Below are 19,577 nucleotides of genomic sequence, written 5' to 3' on the forward strand. Positions count from 1 at the left end.
TTTCATAAACCCTAGAAACCCAAATTCCACAGTACTGACAGGGAATTGAAATTTCTCGGGTTGAAATTTATGGGCTTGGGATTCAGATTGGAATTTATGGGCTTGGGACTTGGGTTGAAGTATGAAATTTCAATAAAGATTATTAAACTTATCTATTCTTTAAGTATTGATTTTTCAGCTTATAAACACTTTTAGTTTGATCAATCGTTGTATTATTGTATCTCTACCATATTTTAGTATTGCTTGATCCAAAGGCGGTGAAATTTTCATCTGTTGCGTGAAGTATATATTATTTTCATATTGCTTTTATTGCATATTTTATTGTAAAGCTTAAATAATTTTCATTTCATATTCATGTATTGATTCAGTTGAGTTGCTTTCGGTCCTTCAGTTCATGTATTGATTCATGTATTATTTGTTAATTCAATTGAGTTGTTTTCCGTCCTTCAGTTCATGTATTGATTCATGTATTATTTAGGGGAGAGCCAGATGGTCATAAATACAAGCAATATGGTTCCGAAAGAGGTCAGAAACTTATTTTTCGATATGAATTTCAAGTATGGAGAACCAAGGTTCAGCGGGAGAATTCTATCTCTTAGCCATCAATGAGAGTTAAGATTCTTCCTTGGAATGTAAATCAATGGGGGTTGATGTCATAGTTTTAGTTGAGACAAAACTCAAGAGATCAATCGATAACATATTGCAGAGCATATGAAGCAACAAATTGATGGGGGGTAATTCAGAAAAAAGCTCAAGGGAGCAGTGGGGCGTATTAGTTCTATGGAACAAAAGAGTTTGGAATGGGGATAATGTGTTTTGTTAAGTATAAGTATCAATACTAGTTGATCCTATTGATGACAAAATTGATTTTCTTGTAAGATCAGTTTGTGTCCATCTAGTGTTGACACTTAGTGTCACGCCCCGAGCCTACATCCTGGTGTGTTGGATATTAATTGCCCTGAGTTTCTTACCATAAATAGGTTTTCCTTTTGGGAAAAGGTTTTAATATTTGGCTAATCCTTTTCTTGTAGAAAAAGGTTTAGGACTCTATAAATAGAGGTTTGTTTCTTCTAACTTAATCTGTATGCACAATATAGTCCTAGAGTTTTGAGAGTTCCAGTTATGGGGGAGAATTTGTGAACCTCCTTGTATTCCGAGTGAATTGACTGAGGTTGTTTCTCTCTATATTTTGTACTTTCATTTATTTAGTGGATTGTTCATCTCCTTTGTGGATGTAGGTCGATTAATCGAACCACGTTAAATCTGTGTCTTTTGGTATATTTCTCGTTTGTCTTCTTACTCGTGGTCTTTTGAAGTTTGTTTTGCTAGTTTCCGCATGACACCTAATTATTTTCGATCCTAACACGATGATGCAACAAGTAAGGCATATTGCTTGTATTTTGAGCATTGGTCACTAAACCTCAAATCGTTTTGTTTGTTTTCCAACTGGAGCTAGGTAGGATCGAGAGGATTCATTTGTGGAAAATTATTAGTCTCGTCAATGTTTCAGTTCTTTGAGAAATCACCAATTCCAAACAAAATTTGTTTTCAGCAAATCAATTTTGAGATCTTGACCTTCAAGCTCTAACAAAATATTTATGGAACAACCTCCCAGGCTGAATTCGAATTGATTTGTGCTGACTTATCGAATATTTTATTTCTTCTCTTCAAAGTTACAAAACGCATCTTCAAATTGAGAAGTTATGTTCATCATATTTTTTCCTATAGATTCCCTAAACAAGGATAATTAAAAAGAAAAAGAAAGGTATTTATTATTTAAAGATTAAATTTGAACATACTAAATTTAAAATTTCTCATTTTACCTTTAATAATATGATTTTATGACCACATTGATATCATGAAAATTTAAAACCGTATATTTTAAAAATCTTCTAGTCCTGATGAAATACCTAGTCAAACATGTTTCGATAAAATAAAGCAAATGGAATATAATTAATTAGCTAAAAGTGATATAGGTGGAGGAACAATTAAACCAACTCTTTCGAATAATAAAATTTAATCTAATATGATATGTCTTTTTAAATAAAGTATAAAGTACGGAAATATCTTGATAATTGCCTAGGGGATTTATTGCCGAGGGCCTTTTTGAAACAGCATTTACTTCCCCGAGTTAGTGGTACGATTTAAATACATTTTGCCCTTTTCAGACCCCAATTGTAGGGTTTCATTGGGAATGTTGTTGTTGTTTGCCCCGGGGACTTGTGCCTTGGGACATAATTTCTTGTCTTAACACACAACTTGTGCCAATGAAGCAGTGGCGTAGCCACATATAGCTTAGGGTGTTTGATCAGACATCTTTCGTCCAAAAATTACCAAGGGCCTTTCTGAAACAACATTTACCTCCACGAGGTAGTGGTACGGTTTGCATACATTTTGCCCTTTTCAAATCCCAATTGTAGGGTTTCATTGGGTATGTGTTGTTTCCCCTGGGGACTTGTGTCTTGGGACATAATTTCTTGTCTTAACACAACTTGTGCCAATGAAGCAATGGCGTAGCCACATATAACTTAGGGTGTTTAATCGGACATCTTTCGTCCAAATATCGTACATATATATTAAATCTTGAACGGCAACTTTTGGCTTGGCCAGTACACTGAGCATAATTTGTGTGATGCAATTTTAAATTCTTGGCCTGCAGTTAGTAGAGAATATATACTTTTCTTTACCATTAACCTCAAACTCTATCATCTTTCTACTTTAACACTTTTTCCCCTATCGGATTTTTGAAGCTTTAAATACTGAATTCCATCATAACAATATTCATCACTTATCAAACTCTCAATCTACTGCTTCAACTTTTTTCAAAAAATATTAACTTCCATACACCTACCCCTTTTTTTCCAATAAAAAATATGGCTGATGCCTTTGTGTCATTTGCAGTTCAAAAATTGAGTGATTTCCTAATACAACAAGTTTCTCTGAGAACAAATCAGAGAGATGAAATTAGATGGCTGAGAACTGAGCTACTTATCATACAGGCATTCCTCAAAGATGCAGAACAAAAGAAAAGTGGAGATCATAGAATTCAACAATGGGTGTTTGAGATCAACTCTATTGCTAATGACGCTGTTGCTATACTCGACACTTACAGTTTCGAGGCTGGTAAACGTGCTAGTCGTCTCAAGGCTTGCGCTTGCATATGTAGGAAAGAGAAGAAATTCTACAATGTCGCCAAGGAGATTCAATCACTCAAGCAACGAATCATGGATATCTCTCGCAAACGAGATACTTATGGTATTACAAATATCAATAGTAATGCTGGAGAAGGGTCAAGTAATCAGGTTACAACATTGAGGAGAACTACCTCATATATAGATGATGATGACATTTTTGTTGGCTTTCAGGATGTTGTACAAACATTGCTAGCTGAACTTCTCAAAGTAGAGCCTCGTAGAAGCATCGTCTCCATTCATGGAATGGGCGGATTAGGCAAGACCACTCTTGCAAGAATCCTCTACAACAGTCCTAATATAGTCTCAAGCTTCCCTACACGTGCTTGGATATGTGTTTCTCAAGAGTACAACACAATGGATCTTCTTAAGACTATCATAAAATCCATCCAAGGTTGCACCAAGGAAACTCTAGATTTGTTGGAAAAGATGGCAGAAACAGATCTAGAAAATCACCTTCGTGATCTATTGAAAGGACGCAAATACCTTGTGGTGGTTGATGATGTGTGGAAGAGAGAAGCATGGAAGAGTTTGAAAAGAGTATTCCCGGACAACAAGAATGGCAGCAGAGTTATTATCACCACACGCCAAGGGGATGTCGCTGAAAGAGCAGACGATAAAGGTTTTGTCCATAAACTTCGTTTCCTAAGCCAAGAAGAAAGTTGGGACCTCTTTTGTAGGAAACTACTTGATGTTCGAGCTATGGTTCCAGCAATGGAAAGTCTAGCTAAGGATATGGTGGGAAAATGTAGAGGCTTACCTCTTGCAATTGTTGTATTGAGTGGACTACTTTCGCATAGATGGGGGCTAGACAAATGGCAAAACGTGAAAGACTGCCTTTGGAAGGACATTGAAGAAGACTCTATTGAAATCTCCTACATACTATCATTAAGCTTCAGCGATTTGTCAGCTGCGCTCAAGCTGTGTTTTCTCTACTTTGGTATTTTTCCAGAAGATCAAGTGATCAAAACTGACAACATAATGCGGTTGTGGATGGCAGAGGGTTTCATCATACCAAGAGGAGAAGAAAGAATAGAGGATGTCGCTGAAGGTTTCTTGAATGAGCTGATAAGACGAAGCTTGGTTCAAGTAGTGGATACATTTTGGGAAAAAGTTACTGAATGTAGGGTTCATGATTTACTTCGTGATCTTGCCATACAAAAGGCATTGGAGGTAAACTTCTTTGACATTTATGATCCAAGAAAGAACTTGAAATCCACTTCATGTATAAGACATGCCATTCATAGTGAAGGAGAAAGGTACCTCTCATCACTTGATCTTTCTAACTCGAAGTTGAGGTCAATTATGTTCTTTGATCCACATTTTCGTAATCTGTTCCAACATATACATGTGTTCCAACATATATATGTGTTGTACTTGGATATTAATTATGGTAATGTTATACCTGATGCCATAGGGAGTTTGTACCACCTCAAGTTGTTAAGCTTGAGAGGTGTCCGTAATATTCCCTCCTCCATTGGCAACCTCAAGAATTTACAGACACTTGTTGTTGTCAATATTGACTTACTTTGCCAACTACCCCCCGAAACAGCTGACCTAATAAATTTAAGACATTTAGTTGTTCCATATTCTAAACCTCTGGCAGGTATAAGCAAACTCACTAGTCTTCAAGTTCTTCACCTTGATTGTGATCAGTGGAAAGATGTTAACCCAGTTGATTTTGTCAATCTTCGAGAATTAGAGATGGGTAATATTAGGAAATCTTACTCCCTAAACAACATTAGCAGCTTGAAAAACCTCAACACTCTCAGATTGTGTATTTTGTTTGGTCAACAATATACATATCCATTCCCATCCCTTGAATTTGTTTATAGTTGTGAAAAGCTCCAGAAATTGTCGTTAGGTGGGAGATTAGAGAAACTGCCTGTGTTTCCAGATTCCATCACAATGATAGTTATTTGGCAGTCAAGACTGACAAAAGATCCGATGCCTATTTTGGGAATGTTGCCAAACCTAAGGAATCTCCACTTGTCCAGAGCTTATGAAGGAGAAGAAATAATGTGCAGTGATTACAGCTTCAGTCAACTAGAGCTCCTTCATCTTTATGGTCTTGACAACTTAGAAAGATGGCATTTAGGCACAAATGCCATGCCTCTCATTAAAGATCTTTCTATCTATAATTGTCAAAAGCTGAAGGAGATTCCAGAGAGAATGAAACACGTGAAGCATTTCAAACATATACGAAGTCTTATATGATTATAGGAAAGGTAAATATACAAACACATTCCAATCCTTCATTTTTTTCTTTTTTATATAAATAATAATATTTTTGTTAAACAGGAGATGAAGACATTCAAGTTGATGAAGATGGGTTGTCCATGCATCAATCAAGTTTCCGTCACTTTACTGATTTTGTGATTCTATGCAAAAATAAGGATTTTTTTGGTTTTTGGCTTCTTTTTTTTTTAGTGTGTGGAATTGGTTGGAAGAAATTTTTTTTTTTTTTGTGTGTGTGTGCGGCGGGGGGGGGGTGGGGGGGGGGGGGGGGGGGGGATTGTATGCAAAAATGATTTTGTGATTATTTAATTAATATACATCTAGTACAATAATATACAAAACTTTTATATTTCTTTTTTACAAAAATATTGTAAAACTTGATATACAATATTTATACACGATATTATACGAAATCATAAGAGGTATTTATACACATTTATACAATCATATATATATATATAAAAGAGAACTCTATGTCCGCCTACGTAGCGTCATCACAAACCAGGATTTCCTTTTAATTTATTTATTTACAAAACTAGCATTCCCCTTACATGAAAAGATGTGACTTTTATGAAGAGTTGCAACTTTTATGAAGAGTTGCGACTTTTATGAAAACCTGTGACTTTTATGAAAGGTTGTGTTCCTTCCGAAGGGTTGTAACTTTTCCAAAGAGATGTGACCTTTCCGATAAGCCACAATAAATATTTGTTCACACTACCCTTTGTTGTCTATAAATAGAGGGATATCCTCTCATTTTAAAACAACGAAAATTTTGAACTTCTTCTTCTTCTGCACAATTAAATATTATTTTTGTATCAATACACTGGTGAATAGAATCGTTCTATCCTGAGAGGATCTATTCCTTTAAACCTCGGGTACTAGAGGGGAATAATTTTCTTAAAGGAACACTATGCATTTAATGGGCTCAATTTTTTCCAGTATGTTTCATTCTATTGTTACAGATCCTGGTATGTTTGTTTTAAACTTTGTTGTTTATGTTACTGCAAAGTTATTGTTAGTACAGATTAAATAACACACATTAATTGAGTATTACTAATCATGCAAGTTTTCTCTACTGAAATTGTAATTTCAAATTGAACTTCATCACTCTGGTATGTTGATTTTTTAAAAACAACCAAATAAACTGAATAGTTTTATGTAATATTTTCCCTTTCAAGTATATATAATATAAGGAAAAATTACAGAAATCTTACCTTTTAGTTTACTTATTACCATTATCTCCTATAAGTTTTACAAATCTCCAAAATCCCTTATTTTCGCGCATCAGATTAGTGTATCTCGCGCATCAGATTAGTATATCATGTATAAAATAATAATAAGGTGGAGACAAACAACTTATTCTTAAAAATTAAGCAATGCATATTATTTTGAATATTGACAAATCAAAGAAGCAATAAAAATTTATCTGACATAACTAATTCCAGCATAACTTGTTTTCGAATCAACTGACAACGTATTTGGTATGAAGAAAAATGTTTTCCAAAGCAACATGTTTTCCTCAAATTTAAGAAAAATGACTTACCTCCAGAAAATTAGGAAAACATTTTTCAGAACTCTTTTTCTACCTCACACCTAAACTTTTCACCCTAACTCAAGTCTCGAGTTATTCTCAATACAAATTCGGGATCTGACTCCTGATTCTTGATTCGGGACCAGACTCTCGACCTCAATTCGAGACCCGACTCAGGAGATGGATCTAAGTCAAATTCTAATTTCGGTGTCGAGTCCCAGGTCAGGATTTGAGGTCGAATCTTGGATTGGATGTCGGGGTTTATTCCCAAGTCAGGTGTCGGTGTAGGGTTCCAAATTGAGTGTCAGAGTTAGGTTTTGAGTCAAGAGTCGAGATCTAGTCCCAGGTCAGTTGGCGGATTTGAGTCCCGGATCAGTTGTCGAGGTAGGGTATCGTGGTTGAATTCCAATTTGAAAGTCAAGTCCTTGATAGGGAGTTGGGATCAAATCTCGATTTGGAAGTTGGGTCAAGTGTCGGGGTCAGGTTTCACATCGAGTGTTTACGTCAAATGTTGGTTTGGATCTCACGTTAGGTGTCGAGATCGAGACCCGAAACAATCATCGAGTTAAAGATCAGGGTCAAGGTCAATGTCGAGTCCTAGGTTGGGAGTTGAGGTCAGGTCCTGGATCAGTTATTAGAGTTGATTTTCAGATTAGAAATTATTTTCCTAAAATTTATTTCCTTATCTCTAGCCAAAATAAAAGTTTTTTTTTTTGAAAAATGTTTTTCATTCACCAACCAAACACTCAAAAAAAAAATTCACTCATCAACTTATTTTCTAAGAAAACAATTTCCTCCATACCAAACACACCCTTAAGTCTCAATCCCAAAAAATATTGAGGGTTGACAATCGGTTATATGAATCATCACTATCAATATTGTTCTATTATTAATTAAGCAGTTGATGGTGAAAGATACACCTAAAGTATCCTAATTATCGAGTCTCATATTCGAACTATCAATTGAGCACTCTAACTTACAAAATGATCATCTAGGCACCTAATTCAAAACTTATGTGTCACGTCAACGTCAGGTGTTCATTAGACACAATGAGGACAAATTGAAGTGTTTAATTGTCAATTAAGACCAAATTGAGATGTCTAGATGTACACTCTCAAAGTTGAAGTGCTTATTTGATTAGATTGAATCAAATCAAGAAAAAGAAACTCAATCAAGAATTTGGTTTGGTATCGAAGAAAAAAAATTCGATCATAATTAATTTAGTTTAGTCAGAACTTAAGAAAAAGCATATCAAAATCAAACCAAAGTGATATTATATTTATATAAATTTTATAAATATGTTATACTTTAAAATATTTATTATAATTCTTAATAAATAATGGTTGTCGATGCCAAATGGTGGTATGTAATTAATGGTGGACGATGGCAGTAGGTTGGATGAGGGAATTGTTGAACTACTAACAACAGATCCAGTAAAATCTCACTAAGTGGAATCTGAGGAGGGTAGAGTGTATGCACTCTACCTCCAATTTTCATGAAAATATTTAAATAGATATCTTAATAATATTAATATTTTTTTCTTATAGAGATTAATCATTTAGATTTATTCAAACACTACAAAAAAAAAAAAAAGGGGGCGGGCGAGGGGGGGTGGGGGTGTATGTGTGAGAGAGATCACTATTCTGATGGACTAATGCAAAGTCAAATATTGACTATATAGAAATTATAAAGATATCATGTGCACTACAACCAAACCAATTTTAAATTTTCTGGGAATGTGTACTAATAATGTACTTGTTAATATTATTCCACATTTGATATAATTCTTTTACTAATTAATCAAAGAGAAGAAATGTAAACTAAAATATACTTAACTCTTGAGTCAAACTTCTTCTGGCAGCAATTAACAGCTAACTTTGATTTGTCTTTTGTCCTAAAGATGGTTGATGCCTCTGTGTCATTCGCAGTTCAAAAACTTCTCATACAGGAAGCTTCCCTGCGTACAAGTCTCAGACAGGATGTGCGGTGGCTGCGAAATGAGCTGTTCTTCATGCAGTCTTTCCTTAAAGATGCAGAACAAAAGCAAGTTGTAGATCAAAGAGTTCAGCAATGGGTGTTTGAGATCAACTCTGTTGCTAATGATGCCATTGCTATATTGGAGACTTATAGCTTAGAGGCTAGTAAAGGTAACGACCCTAGATTTGCTAGTCGTCTGAAGGCTTGCACTTGCATCTGCAGGAAGGAGACAAAATTCTACAACGTCAGCATCACTAAAGCATTGAATCATGGATATCTCTCACAAACGAGAGACTTATGGTATTAGAGATATCAATAATGCAGGAGAAGGGCCAAGTAATTGCCCAAACAATCAGTATGACATGGTTAGAACATTGAGGAGAACTACCTCATATGTAGATGAGGATCACATTTTTGTTGGCTTTCAGGATGTTGTACAAGCATTGCTAGCTCAACTTCTCAAAGCAGAGCTTCACAGAAGCGTCATCTCCATTTATGGTATGGGCGGATTAGGCAAGACAACTCTTGGGAGAAACCTATACATCAGTCCTAATATAGTCTCTAGCTTCCCTACACGTGCTTGGATATGTGTTTCTCAAGAGTACAACACCATGGATCTCCTTAGGAATATCATAAAATCCATCCAAGGTTGCACCAAGGAAACTCTAGATTTGTTGGAAAAGATGACAGAGAGAGATCTAGAAATTTACCTTCGTGATCTTTTAAAAGAACCCAAATACCTTGTGGTGGTCGATGATTTATGGCATAGAGAAGCATGGGAAAGTTTGAAACGAGCATTTCCAGATAGCAAGAACGGCAGCAGAGTAATTATTACTACACTAAAAGAGGATGTCACTGAAAGAGCAGATAACAAAGGTTTTGTCTATAGCTTCGCTTCCTGAGCCAAGAAGAAAGTTGGTATCTCTTTTGTAGGAAACTACTTGATGTTCGGGCAATGGTCTCAGCAATGGAAAGGCTAGCAAAGGAAATGGTGGACAAGTGTGGAGGTTTACCTCTTGCAGTTGTTGTATTAAGCGGACTACTTTCACATAAAAGGGGGTTCGAAGAATGGCAAAAGGTGAAGGACCACCTTTGGCAAAACATTAAAGACGACTCTATTGAAGTCTCCTGCATACTATCATTGAGCTACAACGATTTGTCAATTGCGCTCAAGCAGTGTTTCCTGTACTTTGGTATTATTCCAGAAGATCACGTGGTCCATGTTGATCACATATTATGGTTGTGGATGGCTGAAGGATTTGTACCAACAGGAAAAGAAATAATGGAGGATGTTGTTGAAGGCTTCTTGAATGAGTTGATAAGAAGAAGCTTGATACAAGTGGTACGCACATTTTGGGAAAAAGTTGGTAATTGTAGGATTCATGATCTGCTTCGCGATCTTGCCGTACAAAAAGCATTGGAGGTAAACTTTTTTGACATTTATGATCCAAGAAAGCACTCCATATCCTCCTTGTGTCTTAGACATGCCATTCATAGTCAAGGAAAAAGGTATCTCTCACTTGATCTTTCTAACTTGAAGGTTAGGTCACTTATGTTCCTTGATACGGAATTTTTAAAGATGGGTCTTATAAAGTTCCATAATGTGTTCCAACATCTATATGTGTTGTACTTGGAGATGCGTGTTGACAATGTCTATAGTACCTGATGCCATAGGAAGTTTGTACCACCTCAAGTTCTTAAGATTGAGAGGTATCTATGATCTTCCCTCTTCCATTGGCAACCTCAAGAATTTACAGACACTTCTTGTCAATGACTATGGATACTTTTGCCAACTACCCCGCGAGACAGCTGACTTGATAAATTTAAGACATTTAGTTGCTTCGTATTCAATACCTCTGAAATGTATAAGGAAACTCACTAGTCTTCAAGTTCTTAAAGGCATCCATTGTGATCAGTGGAAAGATGTTGACCCTGTTGATTTAGTCAATCTTCGAGAATTAAGCATGCATGAGATTACCAAAACTTACTCACTGAACAACATTAGCAGCTTGAAAAACCTTAGCACTCTAAAATTGTGCTGTGTAGCTTATGAATCATTCCCAAACCTTGAATATCTTAGTTCTTGTCAAAACCTTCAGAAATTGTGGTTAGAGGGGCAAATAGAAAAACTGCCTCTCTCAGAGCAGTTTCCGAATTCCATCGCCATGATGGTCCTTCGGTACTCAGAACTCATGGAAGATCCCATGTCTACTCTAGGGATGCTGCCAAATCTAAGGAATCTCGATTTGTTTAGAGCTTACGGAGGAAAAGAAATTACTGCATTGATAACAACTTCAGTCAACTGGAGATCCTTCGTCTTGATTGTCTTGAGAACTTAGAAAGGTGGCATTTAGCCACAAGTGCCATGCCTCTGATTAAAGGTCTTGGTATCCAGCGTTGTCCAAAGCTACATGAGATTCCCGATAGAATCAAAGACGTAGAGAGAACTCCTTTTCAATGAAGCTTTTCAAGCATATGTGATGTCCTATTTCAGCTCTTTCATAATCGTAGAGGTAATAAATCCCAATCCCCAATGATCATTTCTTTAATTCCTTTTAATTACTCACTCTGCCACAGATTTGTTAGTATAATGTTTAATTTTTATACTATGACAGTACAACTTTTAATACATTATCAACATACTAAAAGAAGTCAACTATAAATAATTGTCTATAAGTAAATCACTTATGCATGAGATTTTGTCTTGTATCCCAACAACAACATACCCAGTACTGTATTCCAACAGAATGAGTTCTGGGGGGTAGAGTGTACGCGAACCTTACATCCACCTCAAAGGTCAGGTAGAGAGACTATTTCTGATAAACTCTCGGCTCAAGACAAAAACAGACTAGAAAAAGACATAATGGAAGTAGAAGAGACAATAGGTAGTAACAAAACAACAGATGAAAGCAGAACAGTACTACAACCAAATAATATTACAATCAAACTATGATTAATCATCAATTTAGGTTATTGATAAATCTTTTGTTCTTTATTGAATACTATTCCTCATATTAAATAGTGTCTTACAATTTTGTGAATAGGAGAAGCAACAGCTGGCAGGTGTGGAACTTTTGCCAAGCAGTTCAAGAGATTTACATGCAGCAAGTCAGATTTTAGAAATAATAAGCATGTTTTATTTTTTTTTGGCTTTAGGTCATGTGTTTAAATTATAAGTGTGACGTTCAAGATTTTTTTTAAAAAATCTCCTTGTATAAATTTCTTGAATCTTGTCAAATTTAATAAATCTCCACCTTGGCAAGATTCTCCATTTTCAACTTTCTCTCAACAACTTTTGATTGTGTCTTCAACCTTAATCTTCAATGTTCAACAATGTTGATCAAGTTCAAACAATGTTGAAACTTGACCGCAGTAACCACTTTTGTCAGCATATCGGCAGGATTATCCGTAGTATGAATTTTCTACACTGTGACTCCACCTTCTTCTATGATGTCTCGTATGAAATGATATCGGACATCAATGTGCTTCGTCCTTGCATGATAAACTTGGTTCTTTGCTAATTGAATAGCACTTTGACTATCACAAAATATTGTGATTCCTTCTTGTCCAATACCAAGCTCTCTAAGCAATCCTTGAAGCCAAATTGCCCCTTTGCAGCCTCTGTAATTGCCATATACTCTGCCTCAGTGGTAGACAAAGCAACTCTTGACTGCAAAGTAGGCTTCCAACTAACTGGTGCGTTTGCAATAGTGAAAACATAACCAGTAGTTGATCTTCGTTTGTCCAAATCACCTGCATAATCTGAGTCACAATATCCAACAAGATATTGACTATCTTTATGCTCATAAACCAAGTCAATATCTACAGTATTATGAATATACCGTAGAATTCATTTTACAGCCTGCCAATGATCCTTTCCAGGATTATGCATATACCTGCTTACAACTCCAACAGCGTGTGAAATATCTGGCCTTGTGCAAACCATTGCATACATCAAGCTACCAACAACATTCGCATATGGTACTTTTGACATATATTCTTGTGCAACTTCACTCTTTGGCGACATAGCATCACTAAGCTTAAAATGAGGAGCAAGCGGAGTGCTAACCGACTTCGTTTTCTCATTCATGCCAAATCGATTTAGTACCCTCTTCAAATATTCTTTCTGAGATAAAAAAAAGCTTCTTTGAATGACGATCTCTTTTTATCTCCTTGCCAAGAATCCTCTTTGCCTCGCCCAAATCATTCATCTCAAACTCCTTTTTTTGTTGAATCTTTAGCTTCTCAATTTCCTCTTGACTTTTAGAAGCTATCAACATATCATCAACATATAGGAGAAGATAGATAAAGGAATCGTCTTCAAGCTTGCGCAAATACACACAATGATCGTATTTGTTTCTTATGTACCTTTGCTGCAACATAAACTTGTCAAATCGTTTGTACCATTGTCTAGAAGATTGTTTCAATCCATACAACGATTTTTCAAGTTTGCACACCATATTTTCTTTTCCATCAACTTTGAATCCTTCTGGCTGAGTCATGTAGATTTCCTCTTCCAAGTCTCCATGTAAAAATGCAGTTTTTACATCCAACTGAACTAGTTCAAAATTCAACTGTGCTACCAAAGCCAACAAAACTCTAATGGAGGAGTTTTTCACAATTGGAGAAAATACCTCATTATAGTCAATTCCCTCCTTTTGAGTGTATCCTTTGGCCACCAATCTTGCTTTGTAGCGAACATCTTCTTGGTTAGGAAATCCTTCTTTCTTTGCAAATACCCATTTGCACCCAATTGCTTTCTTGCCATCCGGGAGATTGGCCAATTTCCATGCATGATTCTGATGAAAGGACTGCATTTCTTCATCTATGGCAAACCTCCACTTATCTTCTTCTGAACTTTGGATTGCATCTTTATAAGTGGTAGGAATGTCATCCGCTGCAATTGAGTCCGCACAAGCCACCACATCTGTGAGTCGAGCAGGTTTTCTTATTGTCCTTTTTGGCTTGCTGGTTGCTATTGATTCAAGTTGTGGTTGAGGTTCTTGAGATGGAACCTCCCCTTCGACTGGCTCTTCTTCCAGAGGAAACACTTCTATTGTTTCCTCATTTGATCCATGTTTTAGGAAAATTATATTTCCCTCAAACTCCACCTGCTTTGAAGCACCATCAGTTTGTTTGACTTCTTCAACTGTTACCTTATTTGTCAAGGCAGATTCATCAAAGGTAACATCCCTACTGAAAATAATTTTTCTTGTCTCTGGACACCATAAACGATATCCTTTGACTCCAGAAGTAATTCCCATAAATAAAGCTTTATTTGCTCTTGGGTCCAATTTTGACTCCCTTACATGATAATATGCAATTGAGCCAAATACATATAAAGAACCATAATCTTCAGCAGGTTTTCCATACCATTTTTCTAATGGTGTCTTCCCACCAATAGCAGCAGATGGTAGACGATTAATCAGGTGACATGCATAATGTTATTGTCTCAGCCCAAAATTCTTTGCCCAAGCCAGCATTGGACAACATACACCGAACCTTCTCCAGCAAAGTTCGGTCCATGCATTCTTCCACTCCATTCTGTTGTGGTGTATTTCTAACGATGAAATGTCTGACGATGCCATTTTCCTCACAAATTTTCTGAAAAAGATCATTTTTGTATTCTCCACCATTGTCTGTGCGAAGACACTTGATCTTTTTTCCACTTTGAGTTTCTATCATCACTTTCCATTTGAGAAAAATTCCCAATACTTCATCTTTTGTTTTCATCGTATACACCCACAATCTTAGGGAAAAGTCATCAACAAAGGTTTCAAAATAGTGTTTCCTACCTAATAAATGTGTTTTGGAAGCACCCCAAACATTTGAATGAACATAATCCAAAATACCTTTAGTATTATGGATAGTTGTTCCAAATCATGGAAATCTCTCGCAAACGAGACACTTATGGTATTACAAATATCAATAGTAATGCTGGAGAAGGGCCAAGTAATTAGTCTGCCATGGTTAGAACATTGAGGAGAACTACCTCCTATGTGGATGACCAGGATTACATTTTTGTTGGACTTCAAGATGTTGTACAAACATTGTTAGATGAACTTCTCAAACCAGAGACTCGTTGAAGTGTTGTCTCCATTTATTGGCATGGGCGGATTAGGCAAGACCACTCTTGCAAGAAACCTCTACAACAATCCTAATATAGTCAATAGCTTCCCTACACGCGCATGGATATGTGTTTCTCAAGAGTACAACACAATGGATCTCCTTAGGAATATCATAAAATCCATCCAAGGTTGCACTAAGGAAACTCTAGATTTGTTGGAAAGGATAACTGAAAAAGATCTAGAAATTTACCTTCGTTATCTATTAAAAGAGCACAAATATATACCTTGTGGTGGTTGATGATGTATGGCAGATAGAAGCATGGGAGAGTTTGAAAAGAGCATTTCCGGATGGCAAGAATGGCAGCAGAGTCATTATTACCACGCGCAAAGAGGATGTCGCTGAAAGAGCAGACAACAGAGGTTTTGTCCATAAACTTCGTTTCCTAAGCCAAGAAGAAAGTTGGGATCTCTTTAGTAGGAAACTACTTGATGTTCGAACAATGGTTCCAGAAATGAAAAGTCTAGCTAAGGATATGGTCGAAAAGTGTAGAGGCTTACCTTTTGCAATTGTTGTATTGAGCGGACTACTTTTGCATAAAAAAGAGCTAAAAGAATGGGAAAAGGTGAAAGATCACCTTTGGAAGAACATTAAAGAAGATAAATCTATTGAAATCTCCAACATACTATCCTTAAGCTACAATGATTTATCAACTGCGCTCAAGCAATATTTTCTCTACTTTGGTATTTTTCCACAAGATCAAGTGCTCGGGGCTGATAACATAAAATGGTTGTGGATGGCCGAGGGTTTCATACCCAGAGGAGAAGAAAGAATGGAGGATGCCGCAGAAGGCTTCTTGAATGAACTTATAAGACGAAGCTTGGTTCAAGTGGCTAAAACATATTGGGAAAGATTTACTGAATGTAGGGTTCATGATTTACTCCATGATCTTGCGATACAAAAGGCATTGGAGGTAAACTTCTTTGACATTTATGATCCAAGAAGCCACTCCATATCCTCTTTATGTATCAGACATGTGATTCATAGTGAAGGAGAAAGGTACCTCTCACTTGATCTTTCTAACTTAAAGTTGAGGTCAATTATGTTCTTCGATCAAAATTTTCGTAAGATGAGTCTTATAAACTTCAGGAGTGTGTTCCAACATCTATATGTGTGTCTATAGTACCTGATGCCATAGGAAGTTTGTACCACCTCAAGTTCTTAAGATTGAGAGGCATCCAAGGTCTTCCCTCTTCCATTCGCAACCTTAAGAATTTACAGACACTGTATGTCAATGACGACATACAGTATTGTGAACTACCCCATGAGACAACTGACCTAATAAATCTAAGACATTTAGTTTCCCTGTATTCAAAACCTCTGGAACATATAAGCAAACTCACTAGTCTTCAAGTTCTTCAAAACATCTGTTGTGATCAATGGAAAAATGTTGACCCTGTTGATTTAGTCAATCTTCGAAAATTAAGCATGCATGATATTACCAAATCTTACTCCCTAAACAACATTAGCACCTTGAAAAACCTTAGCACTCTCAGATTGTTGTGTTGTGCTGATGAATCATTCCCATCTCTTGAATTTGTTAATTGTAGTGAAAAGCTCCAGAAATTGAGGTTAGAAGGGAGAATAGAGAAACTGCCTCATCTGTTTCCAAATTCCATCACAACGATGGTTCTGAGGTTCTCAGTACTGACAGAAGATCTGATGCCTATTTGGGAATATTGCCAAAACCTGAGGAATCTCGATTTGCTTAGAGCTTATGAAGGAAAAGAAATAATGTGCAGTGATAACAGCTTCAGTCAACTAGAGTTCCTTCGTCTTTATGATCTTGAGAAGCTAGAAAGATGGGATTTAGGCACAAGTGCCATGCCTCTGATTAAAGGTCTTGGTATCCATGACTGTCCAAATTTAAAGGAGATTCCTGAGAGAATGAAAGACGTGGAGTTGTTGAAGAGGAATTATACGTGGTGAAGCTTTTGAAGCATATATCATGTCTTATTTTGGCCTCATAATCGTAGATTTTAGTGTTTCTGCCAAGCACTTGAAGACATTGGTTATTTCAGGGCTGTCAATGAGAGTGGTTTTAGTGTTTGATTTCTTATTGTTTTAAGCTTTTTGAGTGAGTGTAATTGGTTTGAAGATAGTTGTTTTTGGCAAAAATGATTTTGTGATGTTTTAATTAATTGTCTACTGTATGTTCCCCTACTTAGCCACATTTAAGACAATGCTTTATATGTTAAAATGTGTTGGTGTAATATACCCTAAATATAATAAGTAAATAAAATGACAAAAAATGCATAAACAAATCTTTAGGCTGAGGCACGGATATCTCGCTCTCTTTAAGGAGATTCAAGCCCACTGCAGCATAATCTACACCGATCCAGCAGTATCACTCTTGACTTGTCCCCTCTAGGATACAACAGCCCAACAATGTGTACAACTCAAGCAACTCCGGATTAGTTAAAGAGTCCAAAGCTCCACATAAGAACACTTTCCTTCAACATATAAATACTCTCTTGTCTATAGTGAATATAGTTGAAGACTTAGAATATTTTTCTATGTCTCAACTCTCTCTTTCACTATTACACACTACAATATTACTTCACACTTCTCATCTTTTTGAGATACTTCACAAAGGAAGAAACACAACTATTTATAGGTGAAGAAGTCTCCCATATAATCAATAGGTAGAATGAGGGGTAGTAATGTGGCTGGATAAATGTGATAGATGTTACATGAGTTACAAGAAACTAATGGTCATATGAGTTACAAGAAACTAATGACCATGATAGTTACAAGAACTAATGGCCATATAGGTTACAAGAACCAATAGTCATCTTCTACCACAATTTATACCCACTAACTTATGCACTTAATATTTTATTTTAATAATAAAATGTATATACACCAACAAAATGAAATTAAAAATAGTATATGGTGTTATGAATCAACCCCAGCCCAATAGGTGTTCTTATTGAGGACGGGAGTATTGTTATGAATCAGCCCCAGCCCAATAGGGATACCAACAAGGATATCACACAAATAGATATTGGGCCGAGTAAAAGCAATCGGGCCAGGCCTTCACAAATTGTTTGGGATCCAGGCCCATTTACACTTTGTTAAAAAGGGCAAATGAGTTGGAAAGAAGGATTAGGAAAATTGTTAAAGAAAGAGTGTTTCCTCTCATCTCCCTTCTTAGTCTAAGCTTCTCATCCCCTTCCTATGGGTTCTTCTGATTTCTCATCTCCTTGCTATTATCTATCCTAGTTTCTTTATCTTCTGTAATTTCTATTGTACTAGTACTATTTCTATGTTGCTGTAGTACACCAGTTAATACAATCAGTGAAAAGAGTTTGGCTACTGTTCTTTTGTGATTAGTGTTTGTTACATAGGTGCTTTCATCCAGAGAACTCCATCATCAGCTATGTTTCTACCTAGATTCAATGGCAATGACAACGGCAACCCGAAGAACTGGATTTTTCGGGCAGAATTGTACTTCACATACCTTGGTTTCGACGAGAAGGACTGGCTACCTCTTCCTTCCTTCTACTTTGATGGTGAAGCTCTTTCCTGGTTCGATTGGTTGTTTCGCAACAAGCTACTCGTCGATTGGAACCATTTCAAGGATGCATTTACTCAGCGATTTCAACAACAAACCAACATAAATGTGTTGGGGCGTCTAGCTAATTCCTCACAGGTTCATTATGACTACATTAGTTCTGTCCCTATAGTTTCACAATCAGTTGTGGTGTCTCCTTTTTCTGCTTCCAGTCATTTTTCAAGGTCCTCTGCCATTGCATCTGCCTGCAACGCTGAAAGCTCACAGGCAGACCAGGTGCTCGATGAAAGTTCTCACGGCATTAAATTAAATGAGGTAAGGTCAATTGCACCCCGAGTATCACTCCTAGTTCCTTTTGATGGTCCAGAAGTTGTTAGGCCAAATGAACATCTCGAACGAGATATGTCAATGAGGTATGTAGATGTTAACTCTCTTGCTAGTGGCTCTCCTAAATTGAAAACTGATTCGGAGACCTTCGTAGACTGGTATCTTTCTGATTTGTTCATGGAACCTGTGGGTAATGAAAATCTGTATCTCAATATCTCGACAAGTTCAATACATTCTGTTAAAATACTTCCTGACATTGAAAATGGAAAATCCACCGGGGCGTTCAATGATCAAAATATTTCAAGTCAATTTCCATTGGTTCCTGCTGCTAATTTATTTATTATAATCATGCCTGTGATTGCAATGGACCTTTGTGTATGGGATCCAGGAATATGTTTCGAGTTCATGGCTCTAACAGATTTTATAGAGAACGCAGAGGAATTATTTTTGTTGGGCTGTCCTTGCAAGTTTTTCTTAAATGTAGATTCAAACTCTATGAGTAGAGTGTGGGATCCGGGACAAACATGGTGTGTATATTGCTACTTCTCTAATGGGTCATGCGTTATGTATAACTACATTGCATTCACATGTCCTTCAATCGCATATGAACTAGTCGTTGAGGAATATTTTTATGTAAACTATGACGTTTTGGTGGACAACTTCAAGCAAA

General features: G+C 36.5%; 2 protein-coding genes across 2 annotated transcripts in view; one reads left to right on the forward strand and one right to left on the reverse strand.

The window, feature by feature from the left end:
* The first annotated feature begins 2,873 nt into the window (after positions 1 to 2,873).
* LOC102585994 (disease resistance protein RPP13-like) lies at positions 2,874 to 5,643 on the forward strand. The gene is made up of 2 exons (XM_006359299.2): positions 2,874 to 5,419; positions 5,493 to 5,643. The coding sequence occupies exon 1, from the start codon at positions 2,874 to 2,876 to the stop codon at positions 5,406 to 5,408; it is 2,535 nt and encodes an 844-aa protein (XP_006359361.1). The 3' UTR covers positions 5,409 to 5,419; positions 5,493 to 5,643.
* A 3,260-nt stretch (positions 5,644 to 8,903) lies between these two features.
* LOC102589158 (uncharacterized) overlaps positions 8,904 to 19,577 on the reverse strand; it is an 81,824-nt gene continuing 71,150 nt past the window's right edge. Inside the window, exon 5 of the mRNA XM_015314341.1 lies at positions 8,904 to 9,153. Coding sequence (XP_015169827.1) covers positions 9,085 to 9,153 — 69 coding nt within the window. The 3' untranslated portion in view covers positions 8,904 to 9,084. The remainder of the gene's footprint in view (positions 9,154 to 19,577) is intronic.

Source organism: Solanum tuberosum, unplaced genomic scaffold (genome assembly GCF_000226075.1).
Source record: "Solanum tuberosum cultivar DM 1-3 516 R44 unplaced genomic scaffold, SolTub_3.0 scf00296, whole genome shotgun sequence".
NCBI classification, from domain to species: Eukaryota; Viridiplantae; Streptophyta; class Magnoliopsida; order Solanales; family Solanaceae; genus Solanum; species Solanum tuberosum.

Coding starts and splice junctions, on each gene's coding strand:
- LOC102585994 (XM_006359299.2), top strand. CDS start 2,874: ATGGCTGATGCCTTTGTGTCATTTGCAGTTCAAAAATTGAGTGATTTC.